This window comes from Tachyglossus aculeatus, chromosome 8 (assembly GCF_015852505.1).
Source record: "Tachyglossus aculeatus isolate mTacAcu1 chromosome 8, mTacAcu1.pri, whole genome shotgun sequence".
Lineage (NCBI taxonomy): Eukaryota > Metazoa > Chordata > Mammalia > Monotremata > Tachyglossidae > Tachyglossus > Tachyglossus aculeatus.
Window position 1 is genome coordinate 2,391,301 of NC_052073.1, and position 15,940 is coordinate 2,407,240.

The window sequence follows — 15,940 nt, forward strand, 5'->3', positions numbered from 1 at the left end:
TGGCTGCCGCCGGTGACGGGCGGGGCGGGCGGCCAACCCGGCTCGGGATCGGCGCGGGGGACGCTGGGACTTGGAGTCCCGCCCGGGCGCCCCGCCGAGGCCGCAGGCGGGCCTGCTCGGCGCGGAGGAGGAGGCCGGGAGGCGCCTCGGGGGCTGGGGGTGGGGGGGCCCATCCGTTTCCAAAGCTTGGGGCCCGTCGAGGTGTATATATGTTTGTACATATTTGTTCCTCTATTTATTTATTTATTTTACTTGTACATATCTATTCTATTTATTTTATTTGGCTAGTGTGTTTGGTTTTGTTCTCTTTCTCCCCCTTTTAGACTGTGAGCCCACTGTTGGGTAGGGACTGTCTCGAGATGTTGCCAACTTGGACTTCCCAAGCGCTTAGTACAGTGCTGTGCACACAGTAAGCGCTCAATAAATGCGATTGATTGATGATTGATTGATTGACACACCCCCCCCCCCCAACCAAACCCCGGAGACCTCAAACCGGCCGGAAGTTGCCCCTCAATCGCCTCAGCCCCCCTCCATCACCCCCTCAACCCTTCCTTTTCCTCTCCCCCCCTCAACCCGCCTCAGGCCCCGAAAATGGAGCCTGGGCCTGAGGCCTGCTCCCTGCTGCCCTGGCATTCATTCATTCAATCATATTTATTGAGCACTTACTGTGTGCAGAGCACTGGACTAAGCACTTGGGAAGTACATTCATTCATTCAGTCGTATTTACTGAGCGCTTACTGTGTGCAGAGCACTGGACTATGCTCTTGGGAAGTACATTCATTCAGTCGTATTTACTGAGCGCTTACTGTGTGCAGAGCACTGGACTATGCTCTTGGGAAGTACATTCATTCAGTCGTATTTACTGAGCGCTTACTGTGTGCAGAGCACTGGATTAAGCACTTGGGAAGTCCTAGTTGGCAACATCTAGAGACAGTCCCTACCCAACAGTGCGCTCACAGTCTAGAAGGGGGTGACATGTCCACATTCATTCATTCAATCGTATTTATTGAGCACTTACTGTGTGCAGAGCACTGGACTAAGCACTTGGGAAGTACATTCATTCATTCAGTCGTATTTACTGAGTGCTTACTGTGTGCAGAGCACTGGACTAAGCACTTGGGAAACACAAGTTGGCAACATATAGAGACGGTCCCAACCCAACAGTGGGCTCACAGTCTAGAAGGGGGAGGCGTGCCCACATTCATTCATTCAATCGTATTTATTGAGCGCTTCCTGTGTGCAGAGCACTGTACTAAGCGCCTGGGAAGTACAAGTTGGTGACATATAGAGACAGTCCCTACCCAACAGTGGGCTCACAGTCTAGAAGGGGTGACTGACAACAAAACCGAACATGTGGACAGGTGTCAAGTCATCAGAATAAATAGAATAATAATAATAATAATAATGTTGGTGTTTGTTAAGTGCTTACTATGTGCCAAGCACTGTTTTAAGCACTGGGGTAAATACAAGGTCATCATGGTCTCCCACGTGGGGCTCACAGTCTTAGTCCCCCATTTTACAGATGGGGTGACTGAGGCCCAGAGAAGTTAAGTAACTTGCCCAAAGTCACACAGCTGACAATTGGCAGAGCCGGGTTTTGAACCCACGACCTCTGACTCCAAAGCCCAGGCTCTTTCCACTGAGCCACGCTGCTTCTCAAAAGTAAAGCCAGACGCACATCGTTAACAAAATAAACGGAATAGTAAATATGGACGAGTAAAATAAACAGAGTGATAAATCTGTACAAACGTATATACAGGTGCTGTGGGGAGGGGAAGGAGGTGAGGGAAAAGGGGGCTGAGCGTGGGAAGGCCTCCTGGAGGAGGTGAGCTCTCAGTAGGGCTATGATGGGAGGAAGAGAGCCAGCTTGGCAGATGGGCAGAGGGAGGGCATTTCGGGCCGGGGGGAGGACGTGGGCCGGGGGTCGATGGCGGGACGGGTGAGAACGAGGCCCAGTGAGGAGGTGAACGGCGGCAGAGGAGCGGAGGGTGCGGGCTGGGCTGGAGAAGTACACACCAAACACAACCTGCCAGCTACATAACATTTGTCCCCCTCTCCATCCCCCCCATCTTACCTCCTTCCCTTCCCCACAGCACCTGTATATATGTATTTATGTTTGTACATATTTATTACTCTATTTATTTATTTATTTTACTTGTACATATCTATTCTATTTTATTTTGTTAGTATGTTTGGTTTTGTTCTCCCTCTCCCCCTTTTAGACTGTGAGCCCACTGTTGGGTAGGGACTGTCTCTCTATGTTGCCAGCTTGGACTTCCCAAGCGCTTAGTCCAGTGCTCTGCACACAGTAAGCGCTCAATAAATATGATTGGTGATGATGATGATAAATGCCATCGCTATTATTATTATTCTAAGTGCTGGGGGGATACAAGGTGATTTATTCTATTTATTTTATTTTGTGAATATGTTTGGTTTTGTTCTCTGTCTCCCCCTTCTAGACTGTGAGCCCACTGTTGGGTAAGGACTGTCTCTATATGTTGCCAACTTGTACTTCCCAAGCACTTAGTCCAGTGCTCTGCACACAGTAAGCGCTCAATAAATACGATTGAATGAATGAATGAATGAATGATTCAGGTTGTCCCACATGGGGCTCACAGTCTTCATCCCCATTTGACAGATCAATCAATCAATCGTATTTACTGAGCACTTACTGTGTGCAGGCCCCCACACCTCCACTCCAGCGGCTCCCAGTTCCCCTAACTTTTCATTCATTCATTCAATCGTATTTATTGAGCGCTTACTGTGTGCAGAGCACTGGACTAAGCGCTTGGGAAGTACAAGTTGGCAACATATAGAGACGGTCCCTACCCAACAGTGGGCTCACAGTCTAGAAGACAGATGACAGATGAGGTCACTGAGCCACAGAGAAGTGAAGTGACTTCCCCAAGGTCACACAGGAGGCAAGTGGAGGAGCTAGGATAGGCACCGGATCTGGGATCAGCAGGGCGGTCGTCTCTCGAACCCTGATCCCCGAGTTTGGGGTCCTGAGCCACTTCCTGGGATGGAGGGCATCCAGCCTCTAGAGCCCCATTCTCTGGAGAGGCTCTCTGCCCTTCTGACCCCTTCGCCTCTGACACGTGGATGCTGATGGGGGGGATGGAGGAGACCTCCTTCCTTCCTCCCTGCCTTCTCCCGGGACCTCCCAGCAGATCCTGAGTGTCCAGGGGGTCTCCATGGTTACCGCTGAAGCTCCTGTCGCCACGGCAACCCTATCAACAGGCCCTCCGAGACCCGGGCCCGGGTCAGAGGAGATGGAGTGGGGTCAGGTGAGGCCGGCGGGGAAAGGGGAGGTCGAGGGCAGGCCGCAGAGGACCGGTGGGCGTGGGGGAGTCATCTGAAGGTTGATGTGGCTTCTCTCTCCCACGGGACGACAGAGTTTGGGTGCGAGTTTTGCCGTGGGGGTCGCCGTTGCCGTCGTCTTCTATTTCCACGAGGTAAGGGAGGCGCGGAGACCCGCGTTTGGGTGCCCTGATGGCGGGTTCCCGGCCCACCACCGGGGTCAGGGCAGCCAGGGACGTGGGGCGATTAACGGGGAGGCCTGGGGTGGTGATCGTGGGGATTGGGGAGGCGGTTATGGATGTGGGGCAGGGGAGGGAGAAGGAAACTCCCCCGGAAACCTTAGGGTGGGTAGATGGGGTCGTCGGAGGCTCCTTCCCTGGAGTCCGCCCTGACCTCGGTCTCTTCTTCCCCGCCCAGGATTTGAGCGTCATCCTCGCTGTTGTGTTAATGGTGGCGGCTTATTTCTTCCTCCCGAGGTGGGTGTGGGAGCTGAGGAGAGGCCGAAGCCCAGCTCGGAAGGGGCCCGTTTTAGCATTTGGTTTCCTCATGGGCTCCTCTCTCGGTGGGGGCAGGGGCACCGGTTGGGGCTGCTGTCAACCGGCCAGGAGCCCCACTTTGGGATGGCTGGAGCCCCAGCGGGGCGTCCTGGCTATCCCCAGGACCCCAGCCCTCACGGACCCCTCCTCCCGGGCCCACCCGGCTTCCCTGGGTGCGGAAGGGGATGACTTCCCGGGCTGGGGCCTGGACCGCAACCTGGGATGAGCCCTCCCCGCCCCCAGTTTTCCTCCTCCCTCTGCCCTGAGCTTCTTCCCTCTCCCAGGTTACGGGATGACGAGTGACCGGAGCTGGCGGCCCAGCGAAGACATCGGCCCCCGACCCTCCGCCCCCCTGGACCCGGCCTCCCCGTGATTTCGCTCAATACAGGTGGTCCGGAATGGGAGGGAAGCTCGCGGCGCTCCAGTGTCTGTCTTCCTCTGCTCCTACTTTGCAAGAGTCCCCGGGCTGAGGCAGCACGTCTCTCAGAGGGGCCTCTGAAAGGGCCTTTATGCAAGCCGGTTCCTGGTCACTGGTCTGGTCCTCCCAGGGGCTTGGGTTTAGAGCGGACGGGCATCCGGTTTTAAATTAAGTAGTTCAGTTTTCAGCCGGCCCGTCCCCTATCTCGTCCTGGGTGTGTTGGCCGGTGGGGGCTGGTCAAAGGAGTGTCCGGTACCCTTGAGCACCAAGCCACAGCGCCCCGGCCCAGGCCAGCGGCCCCCGCCCCGAAATTCATTCATTCAATCATATCCATCGAGCGCTTACTGTGTGCGGAGCACTGTACTGAGCGCTTGGAAAGTTTATAGAGAAGCGGCGTGGCTCAGTGGAAAGAGCCCGGACTTGGGAGGCAGAGGTCATGGGTTCGAATTCCGCCTCTGCTGTTTGTTAGCTGTGCGACCATGGGCAAGTCACCTAACTTCTCTGTGCCTCAGTTTCCTCATCTGCAAAATGGGGATTAAGATTGTGAGTCCCACGTGGGACAACCTGATCACCTTGGATCCCCCCAGCGCTTAGAACAGTGCTTTGCACATAGTAAGCGCTTAACAAATACCAACATTATTATTATTATAAAGTACATCCTCTGCTCCAAAGCACATCCTTTTCCTCCTCTGAAGTGCTTCAAAAATCTCTCCTCCTTCCCGAGGCCAGTCCGGATTAAGGGTCTCTTAGCACCTTTGGAAACACAGTGGTTGGTGTTTCTGCAGTTTGGGTTCATTCATTCATTCATTCGATCGTATTTATTGAGCGCTTACTGCGTGCAGAGCACTGTACTAAGCGCTGGGGTTCTCGTGTGCCTCTTTGAAGGCTTAAAGTGAGACGAGGTGGGCGAGGGGGCTTCTCTCGTTTGCATGACCCTGATTCCCCCATTTGCTTCTGTTTCTAGGGGAGGGAATGTCTCCCCTTTCTTCTGTTACCAGGGCCGGACCGACTCTTCCGTGGGCTCGGGGCTCCTGGATTTGGTAGGGTCCTCGTACACCAGTGTTTTTCCCAACAAAGCGACATCATCATAATTGCGACATTACCCTCAACGTTTCTCTGATTTGACCCGTAAATTCGATCTGTCGTGGAATCCTTCCCGTTCTACCTTCACAGCGTCGCTAGAATCCTTCCTCTCCATTCAAACTGCTGCCACCCTGATCCGAGCACGTCACGCGTGAGCGGACAGATCCCGGGCCTTGGAAGGTCGTGGGTTCTAATCCCGGCTCCCCCATTTGCCTGCAGTGTGACCTTGGGCGAGCCATTTCACTTCACCGTGCCTCAGTTACCTCAGCTGTAAAAAGGGGATTGAGACTGAGCCGCACGTGGGACAGGGACTGCTGTCCAACCCAGTTTGCTCGTATCCACCCCAGCGCTTAGTACAGTGCCTGGCCCACAGAAAGCACTTAAGAAATACCACAATTATTATTTCCCATCCTCACTGCTGCATGAGCCTCCTCAGTGACCTCCCTGCCTCCCGTCTCTCTCCTCTCCGGTCCTTGCGTCACTCTGCCTCCCGGCTCATTTGTCCGGAGAAACATTCAGTCTTCATTCATATCTTCTCCACCCCTCAAGAGCCTCCCGTTGGCTCCCCATCCACCGCCTCATCAAACAGAAATTCCTGACCAAAGGCTTTAAGGCACGCAATCTCTAACACCGATTTCTTTTGTGCCTCAGTCTCATCTATTTTGCCCCCGACCCCTTGTGCGCATTCTCCCTTGGGCCCGGAATTTCCTCCTGCTTCACATCTGACAGTCCACTACTCTCTCCCCACCTTCAAAACCCTCCTAAAATCACATCTCCTCCAAGAATCGCTCTCGGGGAAGAGCTCAGAGCTCCCAAGGGAGACTGATTCATTCATTCATTCATTCAATCGTATTTATTGAGCGCTTACTGTGTGCAGAGCACTGGACTAAGCGCTTGGGAAGTCCAAGTTGGCAACGTATAGAGACGGTCCCTACCCAACAGGGGGCTCACAGTCGAAAAGGGGGACAACGAAACAAAGCATATTAACAAGATAAAATAAATAGAATAAATAGGTACAAGTAAAATAAATAGAGTAATAGTAAAATGAATAGAGTAATAAATAGAGTAATAAACTGATGCCTGGTCCGGGGTCATGTGGGGTTCAGGCCTGGGCCATGGGCCCCGGTCATCATCATCATCAATCGTATTTATTGAGCGCTTACTATGTGCAGAGCACTGGACTAAGCGCTTGGGAAGTACAAATTGGCAACATATAGAGACAGTCCCTACCCAACAGTGGGCTCACAGTCTAAAAGACACCGGGCCCTGCAAGCTCACACGTCTTCCAAATGGCAGACGGAGACGTCGTAGACGTCGCTGCTCCCGGGGGTCCTTTCCAGCGTGACTGGGATCCGGAAGGGCCAGTCTCTGTTCCGGATCAGATCTGCACACAGTAAGCGCTCAATAAATACGAATGAATGAATGAATGAATCCCCCCCGCCCTACCTCCTTCCCCTCCCCACAGCACCTGTATATATGTTTGTACGTACTTATTACTCTATTCATTTTTATTATTATTCTATTATTCATTTATCCAGCGTGGCTCAGTGGAAAAGAGCATGAGCTTTGGAGTCATGGGTTCAAATCCCGGCTCCACCGATTGTCAGCTGTGTGACTTTGGGCAACTCCCTTAACTTCTCTGGGCCTCAGTTCCCTCATCTGTAAAATGGGGATGAAGACTGTGAGCCCCACGTGGGACAACCTGATTACCTTGTTTCTACCCCAGCGCTTAGAACGGTGCTTTGCACATAGTAAGCGCTTAATAAATACCAACATTATTATTATTATTATTATTTATCCAGCGTGGCTCAGTGGAAAAGAGCATGAGCTTTGGAGTCAGAGGTCATGGGTTCAAATCCCGGCTCCACCGATTGTCAGCTGTGGGACTTTGGGCAAGTCACTTCACTTCTCTGGGCCTCAGTTGCCTCATCTGTAAAATGGGGATGAAGACTGTGAGCCCCACATGGGACAACCTGATTACCTTGTTTCTACCCCAGCGCTTAGAACGGTGCTTTGCACATAGTAAGCGCTTAATAAATACCAACATTATTATTATTATTATTATTTATCCAGCGTGGCTCAGTGGAAAAGAGCATGAGCTTTGGAGTGAGAGGTCATGGGTTCAAATCCCGGCTCCACCGATTGTCAGCTGTGGGACTTTGGGCAAGTCACTTCACTTCTCTGGGCCTCAGTTGCCTCATCTGTAAAATGGGGATGAAGACTTTCTCCCCCTTCTAGACTGTGAGCCCGCTGTTGGGTAGGGACTGTCTCTATGTGTTGCCCACTTGGACTTCCCAAGCGCTTAGTACAGTGCTCTGCACATAGTAAGTGCTCAATAAATATGATTGATTGATTTTATTTGTACATATTTACCATTCTATTTCAATCAATCGTATTTATCGAGTGCTAGGCGTGGCTAGGAGGGGCAGGGGCAGGGGAGTGACCAGAGTGGGCGTGGCTAGGAGGGGCGCAGAAGGGGGAGAGAACTGAGAGGGCGTGGCTAGGGGGCGTGGTCAGGGGCTGGTGGGCGTGGCTAGGAGGGGCACGGGCAGGGGAGGGACCAGAGTGGGCGTGGTTAGGAGGGGCGCAGAAGGGGAGAGGCAAGAGTGGGCGTGGCTAGGGGGCGTGGCCAGGACTGGTGGGCGTGGCTAGGAGGGGCACAGGCAGGGGGTGACCGGAGTGGGCGTGGCTAGAAGGGGCACGTGCAGGGGGAGTGACCAGAGTGGGCGTGGCTAAGATGGGGTTAGGGGCGGGACCGATGATCCTGGGGGCGTGGCCACAGGCGCGATCCGATGCGGATGGGCGTGTCCAGGAGGGGCGGGTCCTTACGGGGCGGGCCCAGACTCATGGGGGCGTGGCCCCAGCCAGGGCGTGTCCTCATTGGGCGGGGCCGGGAGCCCGTGGGCGGGGCTTAAGGGGGCGGGGTCAGGGGCGCTGCACGACACGCGTGGCCCCACGCGGGGGGGGGGGGCGCCCTCAGGGAGCTTGATTTTAGGGGCGTGGCCTTATAAGGCACGTCCGGGGGCGTGGCCAAAGGGCGGGATCCGGCGCGCGGGGCGCCACCGGATGAGGCGCCATCTTAGGGGATCCGGCGCGCGGACAATAATCCGAATGATGGCATGTAGTAAGCGCTTGCTATGTGCAAAGCACTGTTCTAAGCGCTGGGGAGGTTACAAGGTGATCAGGTTGTCCCACTGGGGGGCTCACAGTCTCAATCCCCATTTTGCAGATGAGGGAACTGAGGCCCAGAGAAGTGAAGTGACTTGCCCAAAGTCACACAGCTGACAAAAGCGTTTACTATGTGCCAAGCTACAGATGAGGGAACTGAGGCCCAGAGAATAATAATAATGATGATGATGATGATGATGGCATTTATTAAGCACTTACTATGTGCCAAGCACATTGGAGGCCTTCCCAGACTGAGCCCCTTCCTTCCTCTCCCCCTCGTCCCCCTCTCCATCCCCCCCGTCTTACCTCCTTCCCTTCCCCACAGCACCAGTGTATATGTTTGTACATATTTATTACTCTATTTATCTTGTACATATCTATTCTATTTATTTTATTTTGTTAGTACGTTTGGTTTTGTTCTGTCTCCCCCTTTTAGACTGTGAGCCCACTGTTGGGTAGGGACTGACTCTAGATGTTGCCAATTTGTACTTCCCAAGCGCTTAGTACAGTGCTCTGCACATAGTAAGCGCTCAATAAATACGATTGATGATGATGAAGCACTGTTCTATAAGCACTGTGGAGGTTACAAGGTGATCAGGTGGTCCCACAGGGGGGCTCACAGTCTTCATCCCCATTTTACAGATGAGGGAACTGAGGCCCAGAGAATAATAATAGTAATATTCATTCATTCAATCAATCCTATTTATTGAGCGCTTACTGTTTGCAGAGCACTGTACTAAGCGTTTGGGAAGTCCAAGTTGGCAACGTATAGAGACGGGCCCTACCCAACAGTGGGCTCACAGTCTAGAAGGGGGATGGATGCTATCACATCTATCAATGAGCAATGTCCCTTGTCCACAGTTAAAGACTGCTCACTGTTGCCCAATTCTTAAGTAAGGCACCCTTCGAGTTTATAATAATGATGGCATTTATTAAGCGCTTACTATGTGTCAAGCACTGTTCTAAACACTGGGGAGGTTACAAGGTGATCAGGTGGTCCCACGGGGGGCTCACAGTCTTAATCCCCATTTTACAGATGAAGGAACTGAGGCCCAGGGAATAATAATAATGATGGTGGCATTTATTAAGCGCTTACAATGTGTCAAGCACTGTTCTAAGCGTTGGGGAGGTTACAAGGTGATCAGGTTGTCCCACGGCGGGGCTCGCAGTCTTAATCCCCATTTTACAGATGAGGGAACTGAGGCCCAGAGAATAATAATAATAATAATAATGGAATTTATTAAGCACTTACACTGTGTCAAGCACTGTTCTAAGCGCTGGGGAGGTTACAAGGTGATCAGGTTGTCCCACGGGGGGCTCGCAGTCTTAATCCCCATTTTACAGGTGAGGGAACTGAGGCCCAATCAATCAATCAATCAATCGTATTTATTGAGCGCTTACTATGTGCAGAGCACTGTACTAAGCGCTTGGGAAGTACAAATTGGCATCACATAGAGACAGTCCCTACCCAACAGTGGGCTCACAGTCTAAAAGGCCCAGAGAATAATAATAATAATAATAATGATGATGGCATTTATTAAGTGCTTACTATGTGTCAAGCACTGTCCTAAGTGCTGGGGAGGTTACAAGGTGATCAGGTTGTCCCACGGGGGGGCTCGCAGTCTTGATCCCCATTTTACAGATGAGGGAACTGAGGCTCAGAGAATAATAATAATAATAATGATGATGATGGCATTTATTAAGCACTTACTATGTGCAAAGCACTGTTCTACGCGCTGGGGAGGTTACAAGATGATCAGGTTGTCCCACGGTGGGGGGGGGGGGGGCGCTCGCAGTCTTAATCCCCATTTTACAGATGAGGGAACTGAGGCCCAGAGAACAATAATAATAAGGATGATGGCATTTATTAATTGCTTACTATGTGCCAAGCACTGTTCTAAGCGCTGGGGAGGTTACAAGATGATCAGGTTGTCCCACGGGGGGAGGGAGGGGCTCGCAATCTTAATCCCCATTTTACAGGTGAGGGAACTGAGGCCCAGAGAAGTGAAGTGGCTGGCCCAAAGTCACACAGCTGACAACTGGCGGAGGCGGGATTCGAACCCAGGACCTCTGACTCCAAAGCCCGGGCTCTTTCCACTGAGCCACGCTGCTTCTCCTGGCCGATGGTCTTGGGGGCGGGGCCACAGACGGGACGTGGCCTGGAGCCCGGGGGTGTGTCTTCATTCATTCATTCATTCATATTTATTGAGCGCTTACTGTGTGCAGAGCACTGTACTAAGCGCTTGGGAAGTCCAAATTGGCAACATCTAGAGACGGCCCCTACCCAACAGCGGGCTCCCAATCTAGAAGGGGGGAGACAGACAACAAAACAAAACATAGTAACAAAATAAAATAAATAGACTAAATAGGTACAAGTGAAATAGAATAATCAATACGTACAGACATATACACAGGTGCTGTGGGGAGGGGAAGGAGGTAAGGCCGGGGGCCGATGGTCTTGGGGGCGTGGCCACAGACACCATTCATTCATTCATCCATTCGTTCAATCGTATTTATTGAGCACTTACTGTGTGCAGAGCACTGGACTAAGTGCTTGGGAAGTCCAAGTTGGCAACATCTAGAGACAGCCACTACCCAACAGCGGGCTCCCAGTCTAGAAGGGGGGAGACAGACAACAAAACAAAACAGAGAAACCAAATAAAATAGATGGAATAAATATGTACAGGTAAAATAAATAGAGTAATAAATACTTACAAACATATATACATATATACAGGTGCTGTTACTCTAATTATTTTATTTTGTTAATGTGTATTGTTTTGTTCTCTGGCTCACCGTCTAGAAGGGGGAGACAGAGAACACCACCAAACAGATTAACAAAATACAATAAATAGAATAGATATGTACAAGTAAAATAAATAAATAAATAGAGTAAGAAATACAAACATCTATACATATATACAGGTGCGGTTACTCTATTTATTGTATTTTGTTAATGTGTCTTGTTTTGTTCTCTGTCTCCCCCTTCTAGATTGTGAGCCCGCTGCTGGGTGGGGACCGTCTCTATATGTTGCCAACTTGGACTTCCCAAGCGCTTAGTCCAGTGCTCTGCACATAGTAAGCTCTCAATAAGAACGATTGAATGAATGAATGAATGAGGTGGGACTGTCTCTATATGTTGCCAGCTTGATACTTCCCAAGCGCTTAGTAATAATAATAATAATAGTATTTGTTAAGCGCTTACTATGTGCCAAGCACTGTTCTAAGCGCTGGGGGGATACAAGGTGATCAGGTTGTTCCACTTGGGGCTCACAGTCTTAATCCCCATTTTACAGATGAGGGAACTGAGGCCCAGAGAAGTGAAGTGACTTGCCCAAAATTACACAGCTGACAATTGGCAGAGCGGGTATTTGAACCCATGACCTCCGACTTCAAAGCCCGGGCTCTTTCCACTGAGCCACGCTGCTTCTCTATGCCAGGCACTCTACTAACACCATTAAAAAAACAACCACCAGTACAGTGCTCTGCACACAGTAAGCGCTCAATAAATACGATTGATTGATTGATTGGGTAGGGACCGTCTCTATATGTTGCCAACTTGTACTTCCCAAGCGCTTAGTAGAGTGTTCTGCACATAGTAAGCGCTCAATAAGTGCGATTGAATGAATGAGGTAAGGCGGGGGGCCGATGGTCTTGGGGGCGTGGCCAAGGGCACGATTCATTCATTCATTCGTTCAATCGTCTTTATTGAGCGCTTACTGTGTGCAGAGCACTGGACTAAACGCTTGGGAAGTACAAGGCGGCAACATATTCATTCATTCATTCAATCGTATTTATTGAGCGCTTACTGTGTGCAGAGCACTGGACTAAGCGCTTGGGAAGTCCAAGTTGGCAACATATAGAGACGGTCCCTCCCCAACAGCGGGCTCACAGGCTAGAAGATTCGACGCGCATGGGCGTGTCCAGGAGGGGTGTGACCCGGCGCCCGGGGGGGCATCTAGCTTGCTGTGCATCTAGCTTTATTTCTATTTATTCTGACGACTTGACACCAGTCCGCATGTTTGGTTTTGTTGTCTGCCTCCCCCTTCTAGACTGTGAGCCCGCTGTTGGGTAGGGACCGTCTCTCTATGTTGCCAACTTGGACTTCCCAAGCGCTTAGTACAGTGCTCTGCACACAGTAGGCGCTCAATAAATACGATTAAATGAAAGAATGGGGCGTGTCCGGGTGCGTGTCGTCAGTGGGCGGGGCTTCAGGGGGCGTCGCCGAAGGGGGCGTACCCTGATTGGGCGGGACAGTGGGCGGGGCTTCGGGGAGCGTGGCCGAGGAGGGCCGCCAGGCGGCGCGCGGGGGCCTGGACTCATTTGGCGGGCCCGTGGGCGGGGCTTTTGGGGGCGTGGCCCGGGGGGCGCATCCTCATTGGGCGAGTCCGAGGGCGTGGCTTTGGGTGGCGTGGCCAAGGAGGGGCGAGAGGCGACGCGTGGGGCGTGCCCTCTTTGGGCGGGGCCGTGGGCGGGGCTTCAGGGGCGTGGCCCGAGCGACACGTCCCCATTGGGCGGGCAGTGGGCGGGGCTTCAGGGGGCGTGACCGAGGGGAGTGTCCTTATTGGGAGGGGCCGTGCCCTCAGTGGGCGGGTCCAGGGCAGGGCCTCAGGGGGCGTGGTCCGAGGGGCGTGTCCTCATCGGGCGGGGCTAGAGGCGGTGTGCGGGGGCGTGCCCTCATCGGGCGAGTCCGTGGGCGGGGCGTAGGGGGGCGGGGCCGAGGAGCGGCGCGAAGCAATAGGCGGGGAAGTGGCCCGAGGGGTGTGCCCTCATTGGGCGGGGCCGTGGTCCGAGGGGGCGTGCCCTCATTGGGTGGGTCCAGGGCGGAGCTTCAGGGGGCGTGGCCCGGGAACGACGCCCTCATTGGGCGGGGCGCCGAGGGGCGTGGCCGAGGAGGGGCGTGTCCTCGTTGGGCGGGTCCGTGGGAGGGGCTTCACGGGGCGTGGCCGAGGAGGGGCGCGAGGCGATACTCAGGGGCGAGACCCCATCGGGCGGGCCAGTGGGCGGGACTTCAGGGGGCGTGGCCCGAGGGGGCGTGCACTCACTGGGCGGGACCGTGTGCGGGGCTTCAAGGCGGTGTGGCCGAGGAGGGGCAAGAGGGCGTGTCCTCAATGGGCGGGGCGGCGTGCGGGGGCGTGACCTCATCGCGCGGGCCAGTGGGCGGGGCTTTAGGGGGCGTCACCCGAGGGGCGTGCCCTCATTGAGCGAGTCCGAGGGCGTGGCTTTCGGGGGCGTGACCGTGATGGGGCGAGAGGGGACGCGCGCGGGGGCGTGTCCTCTTTGGGCGGGTTTGTGGGCGGGGCTTTAGGGGCGGGGCCGAAGAGGGGCGCGAGGCGATACTTGGGGGCGGGCCCGAGGGGCGTGTCCTCATTGGGCGGGCCTTTAGTGGACGTGGCCCGAGCGACGCACCCTCCTTGGGCGGGGCGGGGCTTCAGGGGGCGGGGCCGAGGAGGGGCGCGAGGCGTTGCGCGGGGGCGGGCCCTCATTGGGCGGGTCCGGGGCGGGGCTTTGGGGGGCGTGGCCCGAGGGCTGTGTCCCCATTGGACTGTGAGCCCACTGTCGGGTAGGGACCGTCTCTCTATGTTGCCAATTTGTACTTCCCAAGCGCTTAGTCCAGTGCTCTGCACACAGTAAGCGCTCAATAAATGCGATTGACGGTGATGATGATGGGCGGGGCTCCGAGGGGCGTGGCCGCGGAGGGGCTTGTCCTCATGGGGCGGGCCCGTGGGAGGGACTGAAGGGGGCGGGGCCGAGGGGGGGCGTGTCCTCGTCGGGCGGGTCAGTGGGAGGGGCTGTAGGGGGCGGGGCCGAGGCGGGGCGCGAGGCGGCACGCGGGGGCGTGGCCGAGGAGGGGGCGTGTCGCGATTGGGCGGGGCTTCGGGGGCGTGGCCGAGGCGGGGCGCGGGGGCGTGTTCTCATTGGGCGGGGATCCCCGCCCCGCCCCGCCCGGCCCCGCCCCGAGCAGTCCGCGCCGCCGCCGCCGCCGCCGCCGCCACCGCCCTCGCCCTCGGCGCGCCCGCTCACACGGTCTTCTTCGCCTCTTCCTCCTCCTCCTCCTCCCCCTCCTCCTCCTCTTCGGCCGCCGCCATGTCCGCGCTGGAAGAAAGCGACGGCCCGGGCGTGGTCCGGCCCCACTACGGCTGTGAGTCCGGGAGGGCGGGAGGGAGGGGAGGGGCAGGGGGACCGGGGGGGGAGGGGGTCGTCTCCCCTGAAAGCCCTCGGGGCGCGCGGGTGTCTGTGTGTGTGTGTGTGTGTGGGTGTGTGGGTGTGTGTGACTGTGTTCGTCTGTGTAACTGCGTGCGTGTGTGTGTGTGTGTGTGACTGTGTGTGTTTGTGTGAGACTGTGTGCGTGACTGTGTGTCTGTGTGTGTGTGTGACCGTGTGCCTGTGGGTCTGAGACTGTGTGTGCCTGTGTGAGGCTGTGTGTGTGCGCGTCTGTGTGTGACGCGTCTGTGTGTGACTCTGTGTGTGCGTGACTGTGTGTGACTGTGTGTGTGTGGCTGTGCGTCTGTGAGGCCGTGCGTGTGTGTGACTGTGTGTGTGAGGCTGTGTGCGTGTGTGACTGTGCGGCTTTGTGGGTGTGGCTGTGAGGCTGTGTGTGGCTGTGCTTCTGTGTGTGTGACTGTGCGTCGGCGTGTGATTGTGTGTCACACTGTGTGTGTGTGTGTGACTGTGTGTGTGTGTGTGTGACTGTGTAACTGCGTGTGTGTCTGTGTAACTGCGTGAGTGTGTGGCTTGTGTGTGTGTGTGTGTGTCTGTGTATCCCCCGTCCTCCCCTCCCCGCCCCCGTGAGCCGCCCCAGTCTCCCCATCCTGAGCGCCTGCTATTCATCCATTCATCCATTCATCCATCCATCCATCCATCCATTCATTCATTCATCCATTCATTCATCCATCCATCCATCCATTCATTCATCCATTCACTCAGTGGTCTTTCCCGAGCGGTTCCCTTGCCCGGGCAGGACAAGCCCCGAGCCGACGACGGGCTCCCGGGCTCCAAGGGGGAGGTCACCGGGGCCCGGAGAAGTGGGGCCACTTGCCCAGAGTCACACAGCTGACAAGTGGCAGAGGCGGGATTCGAACCCAGGACCTCCGACTCCCCAGGCCGGGAAGTTTCCCCGTTGCTGCTGCTGCTGCTGCTTCTTCTCATCAATCAATCAATCAATCGTATTTATCGAGCGCTTACTGTGTGCAGAGCACTGTACTAAGCGCTTGGGAAGTACAAGTTGGCAACATGTGGAGACGGTCCCTACCCAACAGTGGGCTTACAATCTAGAAGTAAGCGCTTAACCGATACCATCCTTATTATTGTTATTCTCTGTGCCTCAGTTACCTCACTTGTAAAATGGGGATGAAGACTGCAAGCCCCACGTGGGACAACCTCATTACTTTGTACCCCCCCCAGCACTGAGAACAGTGCTTTGCACGTAGTAAGC

The 15,940-nt window shown here is 54.7% G+C and overlaps 2 protein-coding genes and 1 long non-coding RNA gene across 3 annotated transcripts in view; 2 read left to right on the plus strand and 1 right to left on the minus strand.

Annotated features, from left to right (window-relative positions):
• Positions 1–3,326: 3,326 nt before the first annotated feature.
• LOC119931849 lies at positions 3,327–5,377 on the plus strand. Its single transcript, XR_005452159.1, has 4 exons — positions 3,327–3,455; positions 3,718–3,776; positions 4,121–4,224; positions 5,219–5,377. It is a non-coding gene; the product is annotated as an uncharacterized LOC119931849 (long non-coding RNA).
• A 1,234-nt stretch (positions 5,378–6,611) lies between these two features.
• On the minus strand, positions 6,612–13,016 carry LOC119931787 (vegetative cell wall protein gp1-like). The gene is made up of 5 exons (XM_038750687.1): positions 12,956–13,016; positions 12,745–12,849; positions 8,167–8,341; positions 8,040–8,101; positions 6,612–6,682 (listed from the first exon to the last, which is right to left on the minus strand). The coding sequence occupies exons 1-5, from the start codon at positions 13,014–13,016 to the stop codon at positions 6,612–6,614; spliced, it is 474 nt and encodes a 157-aa protein (XP_038606615.1).
• Positions 13,017–14,553: 1,537 nt separating this feature from the next.
• The window catches only part of IQGAP1 (IQ motif containing GTPase activating protein 1), a 143,168-nt gene continuing 141,781 nt past the window's right edge, over positions 14,554–15,940 (plus strand). Inside the window, exon 1 of the mRNA XM_038749914.1 lies at positions 14,554–14,647. Coding sequence (XP_038605842.1) covers positions 14,593–14,647 — 55 coding nt within the window. The 5' untranslated portion in view covers positions 14,554–14,592. The remainder of the gene's footprint in view (positions 14,648–15,940) is intronic.